General features: G+C 45.7%; 1 protein-coding gene and 1 pseudogene across 2 annotated transcripts; one reads left to right on the top strand and one right to left on the bottom strand.

The window, feature by feature from the left end:
- Window positions 1-1,140: 1,140 nt before the first annotated feature.
- LOC143481975 (uncharacterized) lies at window positions 1,141-17,341 on the bottom strand. The gene is made up of 18 exons (XM_076980212.1): window positions 17,320-17,341; window positions 15,392-15,598; window positions 14,726-15,159; window positions 12,928-13,049; window positions 12,021-12,254; window positions 11,549-11,614; window positions 11,072-11,403; window positions 10,828-10,920; window positions 9,417-9,551; window positions 9,146-9,265; window positions 8,920-9,012; window positions 7,563-7,673; window positions 7,336-7,473; window positions 6,466-6,586; window positions 5,107-5,211; window positions 4,919-5,017; window positions 4,718-4,764; window positions 1,141-1,572 (listed from the first exon to the last, which is right to left on the bottom strand). Exons 2-18 carry the CDS (start codon window positions 15,590-15,592, stop codon window positions 1,477-1,479), a joined length of 2,547 nt encoding a protein of 848 aa, XP_076836327.1. The 5' UTR covers window positions 15,593-15,598; window positions 17,320-17,341; the 3' UTR covers window positions 1,141-1,476.
- Window positions 17,342-17,718: 377 nt separating this feature from the next.
- LOC143482382 (calmodulin-regulated spectrin-associated protein 1-B pseudogene) lies at window positions 17,719-22,191 on the top strand (annotated as a pseudogene). Its single transcript, XR_013122204.1, has 2 exons — window positions 17,719-18,255; window positions 21,694-22,191. The product of XR_013122204.1 is annotated as a calmodulin-regulated spectrin-associated protein 1-B pseudogene (transcript).
- Window positions 22,192-22,475: the final 284 nt, after the last annotated feature.

Raw genomic sequence — 22,475 nt, 5'->3', positions numbered from 1 at the left:
GAAGGAAGGTCTCTGACATTTACATTCCAAGTAAAGTGGCATATGCAGCAGTAAGTAAAACATACTGTATGTGCAAAGTGAATGTATGAGGAATCTGGTTTAATTAGGATTAAAGTGAACGTATGCAATGAATTATAAATATAATGTGGAAATGTAAACAGGAGTGCAAATTGAGTGAGCGTTAGACTTCTACAGTGATGGGTGTAGAAATAGTTCATCTCAGTTTAGAGTTCTTTGTTGAACTTGAGTGTTGTAGTTATTGATTTTGAAATGTGTCTTGTTTATTAAAGATAAAAGAGTGGAAGAGCAGGGAGTGAGTTGATCCTCCTGACTGCCTGGTGAACGAAGCTGTCCCTCAGCTTACTGGTTCTGGCTCGTAGACTTCGTAGTCTCCTCCCTGATGGCAGTAGGTTGAAGTAGCTGTACATGGGGTGTGTCGGATCACCCACTATGTTTAGGGCTTTCCGAGTGAGGTGGGAGTTGTGAAGGTCTTGTAGAGAAGGGAATGAGGTGCCCACGATCCTCTCAGCTGCTCTCACGATGCGCTGGAGGGACTTGCGACAGGATGCTGTGCAGGTGCTGTACCACACTATGATGCAGCTGGTCATGATGCTCTCGATGGCTCCCCTATAGAAGGTGCACAAGATGGGGGGGTGGAGCACTGGCTCTTCTCAGCTTGCGGAGAAAGTACAGGCGCTGGTGGGCTTTCTTGGCTAGAGATGTGGTGTTCTCTGAGATGTCTACACCCAGGAACTTGGTGCTGCTCACTCTCTCCACAGCAGTACCATTGATGTTCAGAGGAGCATGCTGGGAGGGTAACAACTATCCACAACTATCTCCTTTGTCTTTTCCACATTCAGAGATGGGTTGTTGTGACCACACCACCCGGCCAGGCGGCTCACCTCACTTCTGTAATGTCTTGTCGTTGTTGTTGATGAAACCCTCCACAGTTGTATCATCCGCAAACTTAAAGAAGTTGGAGCTGTATGTTGGTGTGCAGTCGTGTGTCATCAGAGTGAATAGAAGGGGGCTCAGTACGCATCCTTGAGGCACCCCTGCGTTAAGAACGATGGTACTGGATGAGTTGCTGCCGACCTGTACTGCCTGTGGTCTCCCAGTCAGAAAGTCTAACAGCCAGTTACACATTTGGAGGCTCAGTCAAAACCATTAAAAGAAAAAGGCATTAAATACAAAATAAACGACATTAAATATTTACAGATGAAAATCCTTTTTTTAACAGCAGCAATTACTAGTTAAAACGTTTTGTTTTGTATCCCTTGAGCAAAATCTATATTTTATGATCAGTGTGCAAATTCACTTTGTGTCTGTAGAACTGCATCAGAGTACCTTTAACAGGCAAGAAGACAAGCAAGAATATTTGTGAAAGCCATTTATGTTCATGTTATGTCAGTGTGCTGATCCTCAGTGGAGTCCATCCTGGGGGAGGGGCCTGCTGACCGACCACTCACTGGGCATTCAGGGTGATGTCCTAGTAGAGGAATGGAACAGCGGTGCGGTGTGATGGTCCGGCTCTCTGAGTGCAGACGAACTCATACGGACATGCACGATCCACTGAAGTTAGAACCAAAGATGTGAAGAAGAAGGTTAGGCACTGTTTCTTTGCTAAGTGAGCTGTACGGAAGCCAGGGTTGTGTGTTTGTGTGTGTGTGTGTGTGTGTGTGTGAGGAATCTGAGGAATTCACATGCTGTGAATGTCATGCAAAAACAAAAAAAAACACCCCCTCATGCACAGACATACACACACACACACACACACACACACACACACTACTCGAAGGCCTTCTAGCCCAAAAATGCTGCCATAATTAGACTATAACAGAAAAGTTACACACGAGATGTCACTAATAATGCCATCATACTCCACATCTGTTCCATATACAGTAGGGAAAATAAGTATTTAGTCAGTCACCAATTGTGCAAGTTCTCCCACTTAAAAAGATGAGCGAGGCCGGTAATTGACATCATAGGTAGACCTCAACTATGAGAGACAAAATGTGAAAAAAAAATTGAGAAAATCATTTTGTCTGACTTTTAAAGAATTTATTTGCAAATAATGGTGGAAAATAAGTATTTGGTCAATAACAAAAGTTCATCTCAATACTTTGTTGTATATCCTCTGTTGACAATGACAGAGGTCAAACGTTTTCTGTAAGTCTTCACAAGGTTGGCACACACTGTTGCTGGTATGTTGGCCCATTCCTCCATGCAGATCTCCTCTAGAGCAGTGATGTTTTGGGGCTGTCGGCGGGCAACACGGACTTTTAACTCCCTCCAAACGTTTTCGATGGGGTTGAGATCGGGAGACTGGCTAGGCCACTCCAGGACTTTGAAATGTTTCTTACGAAGCCACTCCTTTGTTGCCCTGGCAGTGTGCTTGGGATCATTATCATGCTGAAAGACCCAGCCACGTTTCATCTTCATTGCCCTTGCTGATGGAAGGAGGTTTGCACCCAAAATCTCACAATACATGGCCCCATTCATTCTTTCATGTACACGGACCAGTCGTCCTGGTCCCTTTGCAGAGAAACAGCCCCAAAGCATGATGTTGCCACCCCCATGCTTCACAGTTGGTATGGTGTTCTTTGGATGCAACTCAGCATTCACTGTCCTCCAAACACGACGAGTTGTGTTTTTACCAAATAGTTCTACTTTGGTTTCATCTGACCATATGACATTCTCCCAATACTCTTCTGGAACATCCAAATGTTCTCTAGCAAACTTCAGATGTGCCTGGATATGGACTGCCTTAAGCAGGGGGACACGTCTGGAACTGCAAGATCTGAGTCCCTGGCATCGTTGTAACGCGTCGCCTCCGAACACGGAGGTGACGCGCTGGTTTTAACGTGATGTGGACTCAAGTGCAAACCTCTAAAACTGAATGCTAAAAACAGCCAACAGAAACCACCGCGATTGGGGGAAAACGAAAACAAAAACCCTGAAGGGATAACAGCAGAACGACACGGATAAGTCTCGACGTGCGACAAACCAGGTAAATAAATAACAAACGAAAAACACGCGGAATAATAATCAACGCGTCACTGAAAAGAAAGACGGGGAAAACCAAAAATACACGGAGAACAGCTCAACGTGTCAGGAGTAATATAAGAGGCAAGGGAGGGAACGTGAAGCTCAGGTGCAAGACCTGGAGCTTCTACCTGGGTTACCTGTCGGTCTGTCAACCAGAACACTAGCAGACAAACCAACATTGAAATAAAAGAAAAACGAAACAGCAGAGAAGAAGACAGACAAAGAGAGAGGGACTGAGAACACTCAGCAAGAAAGAACCAGAGAGAATGCGAATGAGACGCAGAGAGAACAAACGGCTTGGGCTGTGAGTGTAACAACAACAAACAACTTCAGCAATGGACTGCTGAAGTTGCTCGCATTAAGTAGGCTGCAAACACCTGCAGCCTATTGCGCCTGATTGCCCCCAGGTCTAGCTCGCAGGCTCCTCCTTGTGGCGACCGGAGGAATGCGCCTGGGTCCAACCCTGACAGTCGCAGTGTGTTGCTGATGGTAGCCTTTGTAACGTTGGTCCCAGCTTTCTGCAGGTCATTCACTAGTTCCCCCCTTGTGGTTCTGGGATTTTTCCTCACCGTACTTGTGATCATTTTGACCCCACGGGCTGAGATCTTGCGTGGAGCCCCAGATCGAGGGAGATTAGTAGTGGTCTTGTAGGTCTTCCATTTTCTGATTATTGCTCCCACAGTAGATTTCTTCACACCAAGCTGCTTGCCTATTGCAGATTCAGTCTTCCCAGCCTGGTGCAGGTCTACAATTCGGTTTCTGGTGTCCTCCGACAGCTCTTTCGTCTTCAACATAGTGGAGTTTGGAGTGTGACTGTTTGAGGTTGTGGGCAGGTGTCTTTTATACTGTTAACGACTTCAAACAGGTGCCATTAATACAGGTAATGAGTGGGGGAAAGAGGAGCCTCTTAAAAAAGAAGTTACAGGTCTGTGACAGCCAGAAATCTTGCTTGTTTGTAGGTGACCAAATACTTATTTTCCACCATTATTTGCAAATAAATTCTTTAAAAGTCAGACAAAATGATTTTCTTAATTTTTTTCACATTTTGTCTCTCATAGTTGAGGTCTACCTATGATGTGGGAGAACTTGCACAATTGGTGACTGACTAAATACTTATTTTCCCCACTGTACACTACATGTATTTAACACATACCCTACCCACTACATCTCAACTAGAGTTGCTGTATATAGATGTATAACTATACACTTCGTACTATAGAGGGTGGAAGTGAACCATTCGGAACACGGCCGGTAAAATGGCTGGGATGAGGAGGGATGTGGACGGCAGAGCTGACAGCCACGAGGCAGAAGGGAAGGCCCAGCTATCATCCCAGCTACAGTGAGACCCTCTGCAGCTGAAGTAGGAGAGCTGCTCTTGGGTGAGCATCTGAGGCACTTAGTCACCAGGTAGGGGTGAGGGGTCGTGTAGGGGTGGGAGGCTTCTATAGGGGTGAGGTGTCTCTGTAGGGGTGAGGGGCCATGTAGGGGTGAAGAGTATCTGTAGGGGTGAAGAGTCTCTGTAGGGGTGAGGAGTCTCTGTAGGGGTGAGGGGCCGTGTAGGGGTGAGGAGTCTCTGTAGGGGTGAGGGGCCGTGTAGGGGTGAGGAGTCTCTGTAGGGGTGAAGGGTCATGTAGGTGTGAGGGGCCACAGTGGCAGAGCACAAACTCACCTCCAGGTTTCCTCTGGCTTTCTTCAGCACCCCATGAGTCATGGACACTAAGAGGAGAGAGGGGTTAGTAAGGCTGTGCACAACACCAGACTAGAGGCAAACACTAAACTCCTTCAGTGTGGGTGGGTGCTGTCTGCAGGTCAATGAGGACCTTCATGGCCTCTCTAGGTGATTTCAGGTGTGTGTGTGTGTGTTCCGTACGCTGGTCGATGATGATGCGTTCCATGCTTTCTCGAAGCTGGTTGGTGGATCGCAGTCGTTTGCTCCTGTGAGCATCCGCTCCTGCTGAGACAGCCGGCTCTGTAACCGAGACACCTCACTCGGTTGGGGGGGGCAATTAGTCTTATATAAACAGAAGCTACCTAATTCTGCCGAACTGTGTGTGTTACCTGCTGTATGTGTGTGAGGTCTCCTGACGGCAGAGTTACTCTCCAGAACAGCTTCAGGAGTCGCTCCGCCTCCTCCAGAACCACAAGCATAGAGCCTGATACAGCCTGACACTCCACAAGATAACACACCCACACACACACACGCACATGCACACGCGCACACGTGCACACACACAAATACAAAGATAAAAAAATGAAAAATAAGATGTTAAGAAGCTTAAGTACACGTGAATATTGGAGTAACGAGCAGCAGGTGTAAGGAATCTGTCGGGTGGTCACGTGCTGTTCCTGACAATTGCCAAGACTCTTTCCAACAGGCAATTACGTCAGGTTAAAAGAGCAGCTGCAAAAATGCCTCGTCATAGTAGCAGACAAGTTTTTGAAGCTGCTGGTGCCTTCAACGTCCCCTGAACAACAAGATGCAGGGTCCTTCAGAGGTTTGCAGCTGTGCGCAAGCCATCCTGTCGACCTCCTCTATCCACTACACACGAGCAGAAATGGCTCCAGTGGGCCAAACAATACCTGAAGACTGACTTCAGAAATTGTTTTGTTCACCAATGAGTGCCGTGCAACGCTTGATGGTCCAAATGGATGGAGTGGAGGATGGCTGGTTGATGGACACCCCATGCAAACAAGGCTATGCGCCAACAAGGAGGAGGTGGTGTTTTGGGCTGGAATCATGGGGAGAGAGATTGTCGGCCCCTTTAGGATCCCTGAAGGTGTAAAGATGTATAATGTATTGTATATAATGTATGTGGAGTTTCTCAAACAGCACTTCCTGCCATGGTTCAAGAAGAAGAACCGTGCATTCCACAGCAAGATCATTTTCATGCATGATAATGCACCGTCTCATGCTGCAAAGAACACATTTGCATCTCTGGATGCTATGGACATAAAAGGGGACAAACTTATGGTGTGGCCCCCATGCTCCCCTGACCTCAACCCCATTGAGAACCTCTGGAGCATCATCAAAATGAGTGTCTATGATGGCGGGAGGCGGTTCACATCTAAGCAACAGCTCTGGGAGGGTATTCTGTCCTCATGCAAAACAACAGAAGCAGATACCATCCAAAACCAGAGAGTTCAGAAGCTCCTTTCCAACAAGGGGTCCTATGTGCAAATGTAACATCACCTACAATAAAGTTTTGACTTGATAACTGTTTGATTTCAGTTTGTAATAACCTGCTAATGCTTATATTTTCACAAATGACCATTTTTTTGTTCTTTATAAAAATGCAAAGGTTGAAAACTGTTGTGCACAATAATAATTTGGAACATGCATTTTGAACACATTTTTAGGGTTTTATTAATTAAGACGGGGCAAAATCACTCTCAGCACAAAAGTTAAAATTAGCTTGCCGATGCTGTACTCCCCACTCTTCCCTTCCTCATCCATTTCTGTCTCCTCCCCCTTCAGCTTGTCCTGGCTGTGGGCGTCTCTCCCTTCCGCAGCCTCGCTCTGAACATCGTCAACTTTCTCCTGAAAATAGACAACAGTTCACGTTTCAAATTCCTGTCAAATTCCTTTGGCATTCCAGTGCCCCAGACTGCTACCTTATCAAATGTCAGAGGTCATGGGGTGTGACTGTGACCATCCCAGGACTGAATCCTGACCCAGTACTGATTTCCCAGTTAACATTAGAGAGCGGTAGCCTCTTATCTTTACGGCACGGACCGCTAGCGTCTGGGGAGTATCGTTGGCTAGCAGTCGGGCCAGTCCCTGTGGTTGCTACAGTAATGGGATGGGTGGTGGGTGTCCATGTTTTATGTGTGTTTAAGTGTGCTGTACTGGTGCAGAGTTTTCAATAAACTTGTAATTCAGTATGTCTGTGTTTTAAAAAAATGTTTTAAGTCGATTCAGCACTGTTTTACTGTTTTACGATACAAAGCCTCAGATATCTGAATCGGTATCGGAAGTGAAAATTGTGAATCGGTGCATCCCTACACACACATATATGGTTAACCAGGCAACAGCCCCGACACAAACCAGTCCCTCCAATACTGCCAATATGCACGCATACATACACACATACACATACCCGCATACATATACACACCCAAGCACACACCCACACAGACAGACACACTTACTTAAAAGAAGTAGTACTGGTGTAGTGTGACTGACTTTCAAAAATCTTCTTGCTCCCTCTTTCTGCCCCACACACCCACACAAACACACCCACACACACACACACCCACACACACACACCCACACACACACACGCTTACATTGATGGTCTCCTCATTGTGTGAAAGCAGGATGTTCAGGCGCTCCACCTCTCTCTCCTTCTCCCACACGCTCAGCTGAAGCATGTGGACCTCATTCTCCTTCTCCTCCACAGCCACAAACTTCTCATCCAGGGCATTCTACACACACACACACACACACTGAGGTTAGTGAGGCTGCTTCAACAGGATGGCAGCAGTGACTGATGGAGTGGCAGGAGGTACTGTACCTCCAGAGCCTTCTCCTTCTCCCTCAGCTTCTCTCTCAGCTTGGTCAGCATGAGGTCACTTCCTCCTGGCGCCCGGTCCTGCTCCAGGTCCCACACCATGTTCATGTAGTCCTGAGAGAGAAAGAGAGAAGAGCGTGTGTGTGTGTGTGTGTGTGTGTGTGTGTGTGTAAAAGAAAGAGAGATTTAACTATTGATGTTAATTACAGCTCACTGATAATCTCCTAATTAAATATTCATCAGCTGTTAGGATTTTGTGTTATTTAGATGGCCATATATGTGTGTGTTTGTCTTTATTACATGGTGGGGGCTGCAACACATTAGCACACTCACTCAGTGGGAACCAAAAATTTCAGCCAAAATCACTCAAGCTGACTCAGGAGAGAAGTGGTGCAGTTTTGCATAAATTGCAAAAATATGAGGTGTGAACACATTATGTAATAACTTTAAAAAACTTTGAGAAAAAGAAGACAGTGTGTAAACCATGTGGGACGATGATGTCGGGAAAAATACGACAAATGAAACGACATCTGCGGGCTATGGCATTGTTGTTTTTACGGCACCCAGTTTTATATAGAATGTAATATACATTGTTCATAACAAACTCCATGTTTTCAGGTAGAGCGGGCCTACTGGTCATCAATGTTTTGTTATTGTTATGCTCAATAACTATAAGTTCAGGTCAATAAAGTTGTTTGGAAATTTGTTTTTGTATATATTGCACATACAAACAATAATATTCTATAACTCGTTAATAAATGTTTCATTTTGTGCAAGTGTAAATAATGACTATTACACAATTAATATTTTATATATTTTAGGCAACTAAATTAAAATATATTAATATTTTAGTCAACTAAATTCTTTTAATAATTAGTCGACTAAATTCTAATGATAATTAGTCCACTAAAACTAGACTAAGACTAAAAACAAATCCAATGACTAAATTATGACTAAAACTAAATGTCATTTTAGTCAAAAGACTAAGATTAAAACTAAATAAAAATTGCTGTCAAAATTAACACTGGTTCTAAGGCCTCTCCAAAGTGCCACGCTGTTACGTAGGGCTACGCCCCCCCTCTCTAGCTGTCACTTCGGGTTCCTGCTCGTGTCTTTGTCGTTTCCTGCGTGTCTGTCTCCATGGTTTCCCCTCGTCTGCCACGCCCGTGTTGTCATTGTCTTCACCTGTGTCTGGTTTAGTTCCGTGTATTTATAGTCCCTATGTTTCCCTTGTCCCTCATCGCATATTTTGTGAAGTTTATGTATCAACGTGTGTGTCTCACCAACTGATCACAACACACACACACACACACACACACACACACACACACACACACACACACACGTTTGGTCTACTTGCCTGGTGCTTTTGAAGCTGGGCTTTGTGAAGTGCTTCTCTGGTCTTGGCAAGAATCTTCTCTTTCTTCTCCAAATTATCATACAACTCCTCAACCTGAGAGAGAGAGAGAGAGAGAGAGAGAGAGAGAGAGAGAGAGGGAGAGGGAGTGTTAACATAAAGGGTGGCCTATATGACACTGCTGGGGTACACATGTAAACCCCTGTAATGGTATGTGTGTGTTTATTACCTCTTTCTCCTTCTCCTTGAGCAGGAGACTCAGACCCTGGATGGTCTTGTCTCTCTTCAGAGAGTTCCTCCTCTCCACACTCAACTCACCATCCCTCTGCTCCAGCTCAGCCGAGAGAGCCTGGCAGTGACCCCACACACACACACACACACACACACACAAGTATAAGAGTGTTGAGGTAGGACAAAGTGTTGCCCAGGGAATCAAACTTACAATCTTACGGTCCAGAGCCTGCTTTTCTAACCTTTAGTTAGTCTGTGTGTGCGTGTACCTTGTTCTCACGGTCCATCACCTCCAGTCTGTGTTTAAGTGTTTGGCTGCTGTTCTTGGTGGAGTGAAGATCTTCGCTCAGCTGCTTGGTAGTCTGCTGCAGCCTGTTCAACTCCTCCTGCTTCAGTGAGCATGCCTGAACACACACACACACACACACACACACACACACACACACACACACACACACACACACACACACACACACACACACACAGACATTAAGATCTGTAGCTGTGTCCCCATCCTGAAACGCAAGCAGTTAGTTGACTAAAATATGAATATATTTTAATTTAGTTGACTAAAATATATAAAATATTAAAGATGTAATAGTCATTATATACACTTGCACAAAATGAAACATTTATTAACGAGTTATAGAATATTATTGTTTGTATGTGCAATATATACAAAAACAAATTTCCAAACAACTTTATTGACCTGAACTTATAGTTATTGAGCATAACAATAACAAAACATTGATGACCAGTAGGCCGCTCTACCTGAAAACATATGGAGTTTGTTATGAACAATGCATATTACATTCTATATAAAACTGGGTGCCGTAAAAACAACAATGCCATAGCCCGCAGATGTCGTTTCATTTGTCGTATTTTTCCCGACATCATCGTCCCACATGGTTTACACACTGTCTTCTTTTTCTCAAAGTCAAAGGAGAAATGCATCCATATATCGCCTCTTATCTTTCTCCCTGCTGACATTGTCGAGTTAACTTTGAGTTGACGTTAGTACTGATTGGACAGTTATCCGGTTTGTCCCGCCTCTCCATGTACGCTAAAGTAGTTACGGTTGGATCTCTTATAAACTTATGCCTACCTTTCTCAAAAGCTAAATCAGATCTGATTGAATGTCGTCGCTGGCCAATATTTTTGTCTAGTTTTTATTTTAGTTCTTTTGATAATTAGTCGACTAAATTCTAATGATAATGATTCGACTAAAACTAGACTAAGACTAAAAACAAATCCAATGACTAAATTATGACTAAAACTAAATGTCATTTTAGTCAAAAGACTAAGATTAAAACTAAATAAGAAATTGCTGTCAAAATTAACACTGGTTCTAAGGCCTCTCCAAAGTGCCACGCTGTTACGTAGGGCTACGCCCCCCCTCTCTAGCTGTCACTTCGGGTTCCTGCTCGTGTCTTTGTCGTTCCCTGCGTGTCTGTCTCCATGGTTTCCCCTCGTCTGCCACGCCCGTGTCGTCATTGTCTTCACCTGTGTCTGGTTTAGTTCCGTGTATTTATAGTCCCTATGTTTCCCTTGTCCTTCATCGCGTATTTTGTGAAGTTTATGTATCAACGTGTGTGTCTCACCAACTGATCACAACACACACACACACACACACACACACACACACACACACACACACACACACACATTTGGTCTACTTGCCTGGTGCTTCTGAAACTGGGCTTTGTGAAGTGCTTCTCTGGTCTTGGCAAGAATCTTCTGCTTCTCCTCCAAATTACCATACAACTCCTCAATCTGAGAGAGAGAGAGAGAGAGCGAGAGAGAGAGAGAGAGAGAGAGAGGGAGTGTTAACATAAAGGGTGGCCTATATGACACTGCTGGGGTACACATGTAAACCCCTGTAATGGTATGTGTGTGTGTCTGAGTGTGTGTGTCTGTGTGCTACCTTTTTCTCCTTCTCCTTGAGCAGGAGGCTCAGACCCTGGGTGGTCTTGTCTCTCTTCAGAGAGTTCCTCTTCTCCACACCCAACTCACCATCCCTCTGCTCCAGCTCAGCCGACAGAGCCTGGCAGTGACCCCACACACACACGCCTACACTGTGTCCCTCGTGCAGCTGTGTGTTCATGTCTGCCGTGAGTCTCTTGGCTTGTTTGCGCAGAGCGCTGTAGTCCTCCACCAGGCCCAGGACATGACGGACATGACCATCCGCCCACAACCTGTGACCCGGCACCAGCCTTGAGGGAGCTGGGGAGCTACACCCCACAGAGGTACCACTGTCTACACACACACACACACACACACACACACACACACACACACACACACACACACACACACACACACACACACACGAGAACATCTTCAGGACTTAATCCATGGCAACATCAACAGGATCAGGGAACTCGTACAAACACAAACGTACCGTGAGCGGGACTGGAGGACCCTGGGCGTGAGTGCTGAGGGGGCTTCTCTGACTTAAAGCCCTCATCTGAGAGAGAGAGATAACCAGACAGAGAGAGAGAGAGAGAGAGAGACAGAGAGAGAGAGAGAGAGAGAGATAACCAGACAGAGACAGAGAGAGAGACAGAGAGAGAGAGAGATCATGATAAAAGATCAGCTACGAATCAAACTAATGAACTTTACAAGGACCAAAGATGGTGCCTTGGGGAACACCACACATGAAGACAGGATCTGTGTGTAGGAGTGCTCTCTCCACTCACTGTATGTTTGCAGCTGTTAAAGATCAAATTTATTTATATAGCGCTTTTTACAACACATGTTGTCACAAAGCAGCTTTACACTCGTATGGTTCCAGATCCCTAAAGCACGCCAGAGGTGACAGTGGCAAGGAAAAGGTCCCTAGAAACATCGGGAGGACCAAGAGGTGTGTGTACCTGTGGTGGGCAGTAAGTAGTTGATGTTGATGGTGGATGGCGCGTCACTGCGGGTCAGTAACTGCTGCTCCAGTTTCTGGAGCAGCGCCGTGTTGGTCTGGACGCTCCTCTCCAGCTGTAGGTGGAGCCTGCGCACCTCACTCAGCAGCTCACTGAGGTCTACCGTCCCGGAGTCGGCACAGACACACCCCTCACCTGGACCAACCAATGGGGACGTACAGACACGCCCCTCGCCTGGACCAACCAATGGAGATGCACAGACACACCATATATTACTACTGGTCAAAATACACAAAATGTCAGGTTATACATTTAAAATGGATTAATTTTAAGTCCACTGTGCAAAAGAAATCGGTATACAAACACGTTCATTCTACTGTCAGTTAATTGCTATATAAGAAGGGGAATAGGACGTCCAGCGTGGGAGATTATTTGTCTGTGTTTAAAGCTAATTTCCTTTTCTGTCTGTAAGGTCCATCTAATCTGGGTCACATCTTTAAGGAGCGCTGTAACTGTGCAAGTGTTTGGGTGCATGTCTGCATGTTTGAGGTCTGCATCTACATGAGTGTGATTTCCGCACCTGTGTGTGTTAGATCTCTGTCCCTGTGCCAGTGTGTGTGTGAGGTCTCTGCACCTGTGTGTGTGTGTGCGTGTGTGAGGTCTCTGCACCTGTGTGTGTGTGTGTGTGTGTGTGTGTGTGTGTGTGTGTGTGTGAGGTCTCTGCACCTGTGTGTGCGTGTGTGAGGTCTCTGCACCTGTGTGTGAGGTCTCTGCACCTGTGTGTGTGTGTGTGTGTGTGAGGTCTCTGCACCTGTGTGTGTGTGTGTGTGTGTGTGGTGTGTGTGTGTGTGTGTGTGTGTGTGTGTGTGTGTGTGTGTGTGTGTGTGTGTGTGTGAGGTCTCTGCACCTGTGCCAGTGTGTGTGGAGTCCCTGATCTGCTCGTGCACCTGCAGTTCCACCTGTACTGTCTGCAGGAGCTGCTGAGTGTCTGCCAACTGCTGCTTCTGGAGTTTACCGTCACACTGCAGCCTACACACACACACACACACACATGCATGCACACACACCCACATATAGAGCCGGAGTGGCTAATCGTGAGATTCGGGAGGATTCCCGATGGGCCGGCTCATGTCAATCTCTAGTTTGGGCCGATTGGGATGGAAATATAATTTTGGGCCGGATTTGCGCATGAAACTCCCGGGCTGAAAAAGTGGCCCAATCCGGCCATGCCCACATATAATATACAAATATGCACACTGAATGATAAAACTCTTTAGATACACTGTAAAACGTTTGTGAATATCTATGTACATTGTTCCAAATTATTATGCAAAAACTGTTTAGGAGTGATAAGGTAAGATTGTTTTGTTTTTCAGTTAAACCCATTGATGGTGATGTGTGTCAGGGCTCTTTATATCACTGAAAGCAAGTGCAGACACCTGTGCTAAATAGTTTGGCAGGTGGTTCCAATTAAAGGCAAGACTACTTAAGAAGGCTGTCCCACATTATTAAGCAGCCTACATTTTCAGCCAAAATCGTAAAAGTAAAAAGAAGAAAAAAGAAAAAGGATGTGTTGGCTGCTGAGAAGCAACAAATTGTGGAGTGTTTAGGTCAAGGCATGACTACAATCAACATTGTCAAGACACTTCATCGTGATCATTGCACAATCAAGAAGTATGTAGCTGATTCAGAGCACACGTGTGTGCGCTGATATGGGAAAATTGAGGACTCTTTCCAACAGGCAGTTACGTCAGGTTAAAAGAGCAGCTGCAAAAATGCCTCATCATAGCAGCAGACAAGTTTTTGAAGCTGCTGGTGCCTCCAACGTCCCCTGAACACCAAGATGCAGGTCCTTCAGAGGTTTGCAGCTGTGCGTAAGCCATCCTGTCGACCTCCTCTATCCACTGCACACGAGCAGAAACGGCTCCAGTGGGCCAAACAATACCTGAAGACTGACTTCAGAACTGTTTTGTTCACCGATGAGTGCCGTGCAACGCTTGATGGTCCAGATGGATGGAGTGGAGGATGGCTGGTTGATGAACACCCCATGCACACAAGGCTACGCGCCAACAAGGAGGAGGTGGTGTTTTGGGCTGGAATCATGGGGAGAGAGATTGTCGGCCCCTTTAGGATCCCTGAAGGTGTAAAGATGACCTCCATAATGTATGTGGAGTTTCTCAAACAGCACTTCCTGCCATGGTTCAAGAAGAAGAACCGTGCATTCCACAGCAAGATCACACATTTGCATCTTTGGCTGCTATGGGCATAAAAGGGGACAAACTTATGGTGTGGCCCCCATGCTCCCCTGACCTCAACCCCATTGAGAACCTCTGGAGCATCATCAAAATGAGTGTCTATGATGGCGGGAGGCGGTTCACATCTAAGCAACAGCTCTGGGAGGGTATTCTGTCCTCATGCAAAACAACAGAAGCAGATACCATCCAAAACCAGAGAGTTCAGAAGCTCCTTTCCAACAAGGGGTCCTATGTGCAAATGTAACATCACCTACAATAAAGTTTTGACTTGATAACTGTTTGATTTCAGATTGTAATAACCTGCTAATGCTTATAATTTCACAAATGACCATTTTTTGTTCTTTATAAAAATGAAAAGGTTGAAAACTGTTGTGCATAATAATTTGGGACATGCATTTGGAACACATTTTGAGTGACCCCAACCTCTCCACCCTGGAACACACGACTCACCCGTCAACTACAGCGCAGACCCCAACCTCTCCACCCTGGAACACACGCATCACACTGGTGCTCAAGTCTCGGGTCTCTGCCGCCCCGGGGGTCAGACAGGGTGATCCACTCTGCCCATCGTCTGTAGTCGGTGAGGTCAGGGCTGACTCAGACACACTCCTCCATTCCAGCAGCCGGACGCTGAGCTGGTCCTTCTCCTGTGCAGCTCTCTCAAGCTCTGCTGTCTCCCGTCGTGCCGGTGATTCTGAACCAGGGCCACACACAACACCCTCAGGTTTAATCCTGAGGTCTAAGAGAAAGGTCAAAGGTCTCACGGTAATGACCGCGTCCTTCTCAGCCAGCGAGGCTCGCAGCTGGGCCGTCTCTAAGGGTGTGTTACTTAGCTGCATGCGCAGGTCCTGCAGTTCAGCCTGATTATGTCTCTCCACACATTCCTACACACACACACACACACACACAGACATTAAGCTCTGTATCTGTGTCCCCATATATATATATATATATATATATATATATATATATATATATATATATATATACACACACACAAATATGCATACATATACACACACACTCGCATACATACCAACTCACATACACACACACACACGCATACATATACACACAGACATACACACACACACATTTACTTAAAAGAAGACGTACTGATGTAGTGTGACTGACTTTCAGAAATCTGTTTGCTCCCTCTCTGTGCCTCAAACACACACAGAAACACCCACACAAACACACACACACACACAAACAAACAAACACACACACAGCCCTCAGCCTCTCTCTCCGCTTGGTCAGTGTGATGTTACTTTCTCCTGGCGCCCAGCCCTGCTCCAGGTCCCGCACCATGTTCATATAGTCCTGAGAGAGAGAGAAAGAAAGTAGAGTGTGTGTGTAAAAGAGGGAGAGAGATTTAACTATTGATGTTAATTACAGCTCACTGATAATCTCCTAATTAAATATTCATCAGCTGTTAGGATTTTGTGTTATTTAGATGGCCATATGTGTGTGTGTTTGTCTTTATTACATGGTGGGGGCTGCAACACATGCAACACCCCCAATACTCCACACATATGAGGACAGTGCAGCCTTTAGAAACACTGCATAATTACCCAGAAATCCTCCACACACTATAAAATGGAGACCCTTTTTAAACCTCACCCCAAGCAATGGCATAAATGCTGCTTCCCTTGAAACAAACACAACCAACTTTGCACATGGAGATTCCCCAAGGACATGGGGAAACACAGAGCTGCATTATGACTAGTCAAACACGTAAGTCTGGGTGGGGAACTTGGGTAATGTAGTCCCCAATACAGATACTGGGATTTATATGCACCTGTTTGTGTGTGTGTGTGTGTGTGTGTGTGTGTGTGTGTGTGTATGAGAAAGAGAGTGAGAGAAAGAAACAAAGAAAAAAAAGAGAAAGAGTCTGTGCGAGCCTCTCTTGGCACAGATAGCAGTGTTTCGCGCGTTTGTGTGTGTGTATGCTCTACGCCAGGGGTCGGCAACCTTTGAGACATGGAGTGCCAACTTTAACATGTCTAGTCAATGAGTGTGCCACTATCAACAAATAAATTTGGAGGGGGTGGCGAGTTTAAGAGTCTTTGACCGGAGGGGGGGGGGTGTAAATGGACACAAATTAAGTATTATATCGCGATCGATCGCCAAGTATAAACGCCTCCGCCGCTCGCGCAGGTTGGCGCGAGGTGTGCGGAGTCGCGCGCTACGGTCACTCACGGAAGTATAATCCATTAATATAATAATTTATATTATTTTATATATATATTTGCTGATGTTGGTCCAGCGTGTCACGTGCCAGTGATTATCCCTCGGCGTGCCAACGGTGGCACGCGTGCCATAGGTTGCCGAGCCCTGCTCTACGCCTTCAAAGGTACAATTCACACACACACACCCTCCATTAGCCACATGTCCTCACATCCTTCAAAGGTACAATTCACACACCCTCCATTAGCCACCTGTCCTCACATCCTTCAAAGATCAGGGTTAGGAACAGCAGGGTAACGCAGACTACTGCCACTGTCGTACAAAACACAAACACGGCCCGCTCACGTCGCGGTTACGCGGCGCTCGAGTCTAAGCGCTACACGCCGCGTTTGTCCTCCCCAAACTACAGACCTGGACTACATCTCACACGTCCAAGCGACTCAGGACTGGGTGACCTACCTGTTTCACTCCTTTCGTCTTGAAACCACACACAAGAGTTGGGTCACGTTGCGCCTCAAATACTCGCTCACCAAAATCGAATGAATTGCGTAATAGAACTAATCTATTCACTCCTCATACGTAACAAAGGACTGTGGTTTAGAGTCATATACTGTATGCTGATATATTGTAATATACTGTATGGTATGACCTATCCCTAACGCTGGGCACCAGGGGCTGACTGGCATACATTACTACCGAGGATTTCACCGGTGGGCCGATGGGTTGGTGGGCCGCCGGCCGCCTATGGTTTAACTCGGCCCGTGGAGGAGCCATTGCCGCGCACTGCGTCCCCGGCCCGTAGTCACGCTGCTGTTTAACGGTGTTATTATCTCCCCCGCTCCAGTCACACTAACCTGCTCAGCGCGGCCGCGGACTGAGCCTGTAAACACATGAACGAGTTGGACCGGGCTGCGGACTGGGCTGGACTGGGTGCTGGACTACGAAAACATACAGCAGCTGTGTCACTTATTAATACAAGTAGTCACGAACTGGAAAAGCCTTGTCCATACTAATGCCATATTAATTATATCTCCCTGTTTGTATCCCACGAGTCAAGTGAGACGCCAGTTGCACACTGACACTGCTGAGGGTCTAACTCAGGGTTATTCAACTTTATTTTTCTGCGGGCCAGATTTGGCAGAGAGCTCTGACGTGTGGGCCAGACAATTTTCAGACCTGTACTAATACTGTCATAGTGGATGTAAAGCGAACGAAGCGAACGTAATTTGTTGTTATTATTTATGGGGCGATGGGCCGCGTTACAAATTCATTAAAGGACCTGATCTGAGTAGCCCTGGTCTAACTCATCATGTAATCCCTCCGCGACACGGTTGACACTACTGAAACGTGGAAAAAATAGGTCCGCATTGCCGTAAAGATGGAGCAGTCTAAGCCAGGGTCTAGACCAGGAGTGGCCAACCTGCGGCTCTTTGCCTGGTTTCATGGGTCTCCCCAGCCGGTCCGCGCTCTCACCTGCACTAACGATCTGTGCCGTGGCCCGGTTAGTTCATCAGCTCTGAGGGCGACACACTGCTACACCTTCGTGGTGCGCGGTTTGTTTACAAGCCTAGCGAGCCGCTAATACTTTTAAAACCGGCGTAGTGGAAAACGGGAGACTAGCGGCATGAAGTGTCTGTGCTATTGTGATTGTGCTTTGAGTCTCGTTGGTGAGACGCGGTTCTTCTGTCACACGTTTTGGAATAAACCACATACGAGGTGCAGCAAAGGCACCGCAGATGACTGAGGGAGCTTCAAAACTACTGCCGCTGTCTGTTCTCTTCTTCCTAAAGGTGAGCGCAGGTCAGTGGCGATGTAACGAGTGTTGATATCGGAGTTGATCCACTTTTCACCTAGAAAACAACAGTTGCGTAGTGTGCGCCCACCTCCTCCAACCGTGCCAAAGTCCTGAAACATATCACGCCTTATGTTTATATCGAAGTTTGTGTTTGGTTTTAATGTGCTGTTCGCTTAGCTTGAGTTCACCCCGGTATTGTGCGTGAGATGAAAACGCCGCTTCTTAGTCAGAACAAGATAATTTCAATAAACAATTTGTGTGTGCTCTCAAAATGGCAGGTAAAATGCACATCTAAACAAAAATATGAAGATGAACAGAGGACGTTTTTAACAGAGTAGGCAGCCCTAGCCCAGCACCCGGGGAGCAGTTGGGGTTATGTGCCTTGCTCAAGGGCACATCAGTCATGGCATCAGGCCTGGGAATCAAAGCCAGACCAGTTCCCTAACCACCAGACCATGACTGCCCCCACATTGTTTGTGTATGACATTTACAATAAATCTGAGCAGAGGTGTGTGTGTGTGTGTGTGTGTGTGTGTGTGTGAGGGGGGGGGGGGGGGGGGGGGGGGGGGAGATGGGTGATGTTCAAGCATGTCCATGTGTATGATGTGGCTCTGTAACACAGTAAAAAAAAGTAGCTCTTGGTCTCTGACGGGTTGGCCACCCCTGGTCTAAATAAACTACGAAACGTAAAGGTGGTGCTGAAAAGCTGAGAGAGAAAATAAGAAAAGCTGCAGAGGTTACTCACTGAGTGAACAATGTAGGTTTCAGTAGGTTTTCATGCACTGTTTCAGTTGTTTTTCCCCTGTATTTTGTCAGGGTCAAGTTGTTAAGTTTGTTAGTTATTTTGGTATGCCACTATGGCTTTGTAATCATACTATTGCTGGAGGTAATATTTTCTATATGACAATTAAAGCTGTCATATACACTACGTGCCATGTATAGATTAACATACAGTATACACACACACACATATATATATATATATATATATATATATATATGTGTGTGTATACTGTATGTTAATCTATACATGGCACGTAGTGTATATGACAGCTTTAATTGTATATATTAATGTATATATATATATGTGTGTGTGTGTGTGTGTGTGTGTGTGTGTGTATACTGTATGTTAATCTATATATATATATATATATATATATATATATATATGAAGAGTTTGGTTCCAAAACGCGATAAATGTCGTTTTTTTAAAAAATGAGTTAGAGACAGAATCAGAATGGTATGTGACCACTCTTGAAAAGCCAATATTCAATTTTGATCAAAACGCCACATCCGCCGTGTAATACTGCCCTGCTTTCTCTCTTTCCTTCCAAAATGCAACAAACGCCAATCCTGATTTCCCACAGAACGCCACATCTCCACTCATCCAATCACAGCACACCACCACATATGGAAACATCATAGACGCGACCTGTTGAGCCGCCCGGCATTTCTTGGAGCCTACTTTGTTAAAATATATCTCGTTTTTCACTCTCAAAGTCCGCTAAAATGAACGGTTTTGATTGTATAGAGGAGCCTGTTCGTATAGCAGTTATACTATTGTCATGGAAATTTTCTGGAAATGGATGAGGACTCAGACGTGGTTAAATGATTAATTTATTACAAAACTATAAATATATATAAATAGGACAAAGACAGACACAAGACAGACACAAGACAGACACAGACATGAGAGTCTCATTCAAGCATGACAACTCTGAAGGCAGGGGGGCGCTCCCCCTGCTTATATACAATCTTAAACACAATTCAGCAGTTCTAACAGCAGGTTATCTTTAGCACAGCATGTTCCAAAACATAAGCGTCCAGCAGGCTACTTTGTCTCACATGTGTGTATCTCCTAATATGGACTTCCCTAGAGTGAGCGGAAGCAACTGATGTATCAGTTGAACACAGAGAAAGCTAAATGACCCAAGACTAGTAGCCTAGTGACTACCAGTTAACAGAGTGTTCTTACCCTCAGCACTCTCCCTGACCTTGGTCACGTATAGCACACATGCATAATATGAACTAAACATGGTTACACTGAATCACACTACTTCATTATTGTAGTCCTTCTGCTTAGTCAGAATGGACAAATACTAAATCATAAAGTTCATAATGATCTCTTATAATAACTAAACATGATCTAATCAATGATGATTAGTCAATAATCAATAATTTCTGTCACACAAGGCAGAAGTCAAAGCTTAAAATTAAAGTACTAAAATCGCAGCATGAATATTAATTACACTCTTGCATGAAGAAAATGAAAGGAAGAAAAAAATTTAAACCCATGCTTATCTTAATGCCTAATTATTGTGCATATTTGTGCATTGTGCATATTTATGTGCATGTTTATATATCTATAAAATTGAAATGTGTACCTAAAATGAAGGTTCGCATGCGTCTCTGTCTTCTCAGTGCCATCTCAGCCCCCTTGTGGCAACTCTTAACGACTTATGAGTCCTCTGGAGCAGTCTTAACTTTTCGGGAGAGTAAGAGTGATTCTTATACTTATATAGTTTTGATAACAGGCACTTACACTTAACTCTGTGAGTAGGAGCAAATCTAAGAATTTTTCAGCACTTAAGTCCAAAATTCCACTCTAAGAAGTTTGATAAATACGGACCCAGACCTAGAACTACAGCCATTCAGAATGTGGGCCACAGACTCCAACTGCTGGGTGGAGCCATGAAGCAAACAGAAGGGTGAATGGACTGATGGATACCAGAGTGAGAGGTTATATTTAGTTGGTATCAAAATATCAAAACCTCCTCACTGATTTCAGCATTTCTGAATATTGAGTGTGATACTGAATGATCAGCAGATGCCAGGTTAGCCAGCTTCCCCTGAAGCTTCAGACTGGACCAGTATTGTTGCTCTACACGTTAATCCTCCAGCAGTATTTTTCTTGATGTTTTACTTTGCAGCTGGTGGGATGTTTCATTAACTTTAACACAAGCCTCAACAATCACTGATGTATCTTTCACTATTATTTCTGAAACTTCCACATATTCCTGCTCTAGTGTCGTCCATTTTAATTCTGTATTTGTTCTCCTACATAAGTAATTTAGATCTGGCCACACACACACACACATACACACGCACACACACACACTGCTAATATCTCAGTCTCTGGATAAGTGCATGTGCCCAGTATAAGTGTACCAAGCTGAATAAACAGTGACCGATCACTCACATGTCCTGAATCCCTCATTCACTGATGTCAGGTCAGTCTTGGAATGTTTCGATATGTATGGAGTGGATACATGATGTGTGCTGGCATGCTTTGGTTAAAAACCCCACTTCTGTGTAGGCAACCAGCTGTCAGATCTGTCCGGTGTTTCCATGTGGTCAAATATGAAATGATACGAACACAAACACATGCTTGTGACTGTGTGTGTGTGTGTGTGTGTGTGTGTGTGAATCTCAGCCCCGAAATTGTGCAAGGAGCCCAGTGTGAATCATCTAGAAAGCCACTGCTGTCTGGCTGGCAAGGTCAACGAAGCCCAGAAGAACGGCATCCTAGAGCTGAGGCCTGTTACCGCCGAAACGACCCCGGTCAGGGCAGGGGTCACGAGCGTCACTCAAAGTGTTCATGTTTTCAGAAGAGCATAAGACATCCTCCGTGCATAAGACGTGCGTTTCTCCGCAGGAGATCGAGCGTTGCGAGTGCAACCACCTGATGATCCTGTTCCGTGTTGGTGGCTGCCAGTTCCGGGCGCTGTACACCTACGCCGCCGACACCCAGGAGATCCTGAAGCTGTCCGGCACGGGCCCTCGCGCCGTCACCCGCAAGATGATCGAGAAGCTCTTCAAGTACAGCTTTGACCGCAAGCAGTTCACAGTCATCCCCGCCAGCGTGGACGCCATCACCATCTACAGCCACCTGTGGCAGGTGCGGCGGATCGGCTCCTCCAAGAGGAAGTGATGCGTGCCGCTTGCTGGTTTCCGATTGGCTTCTGACCAATGCTTCCTCGCTGGCTAAAGACTCGGCCTCCTGGCTTATTGTATTTGCCCCTCCTCCTGCTCTCTCGTTGGCTACCGAGAAGGTCTGGCTATGTCCTCATTGGCTCACCAGCTGCTTGAGCCAGGTGATGGGGTGGATGTGCTCGTTCTGCATGCCTGCTGATGCGAGAAACCCCCGCTCGGCCTCCTCCACCCTGAAATGGGCGGAGCCTGCACTAGAGAGAAATCAGGCTGAGGAACCACGAT

This window comes from Brachyhypopomus gauderio, chromosome 18 (genome assembly GCF_052324685.1).
Source record: "Brachyhypopomus gauderio isolate BG-103 chromosome 18, BGAUD_0.2, whole genome shotgun sequence".
Taxonomy (NCBI): domain Eukaryota; kingdom Metazoa; phylum Chordata; class Actinopteri; order Gymnotiformes; family Hypopomidae; genus Brachyhypopomus; species Brachyhypopomus gauderio.
Note: the sequence above shows the minus strand (reverse complement) of the source record. Positions and strands in the feature narration are given on the sequence as shown.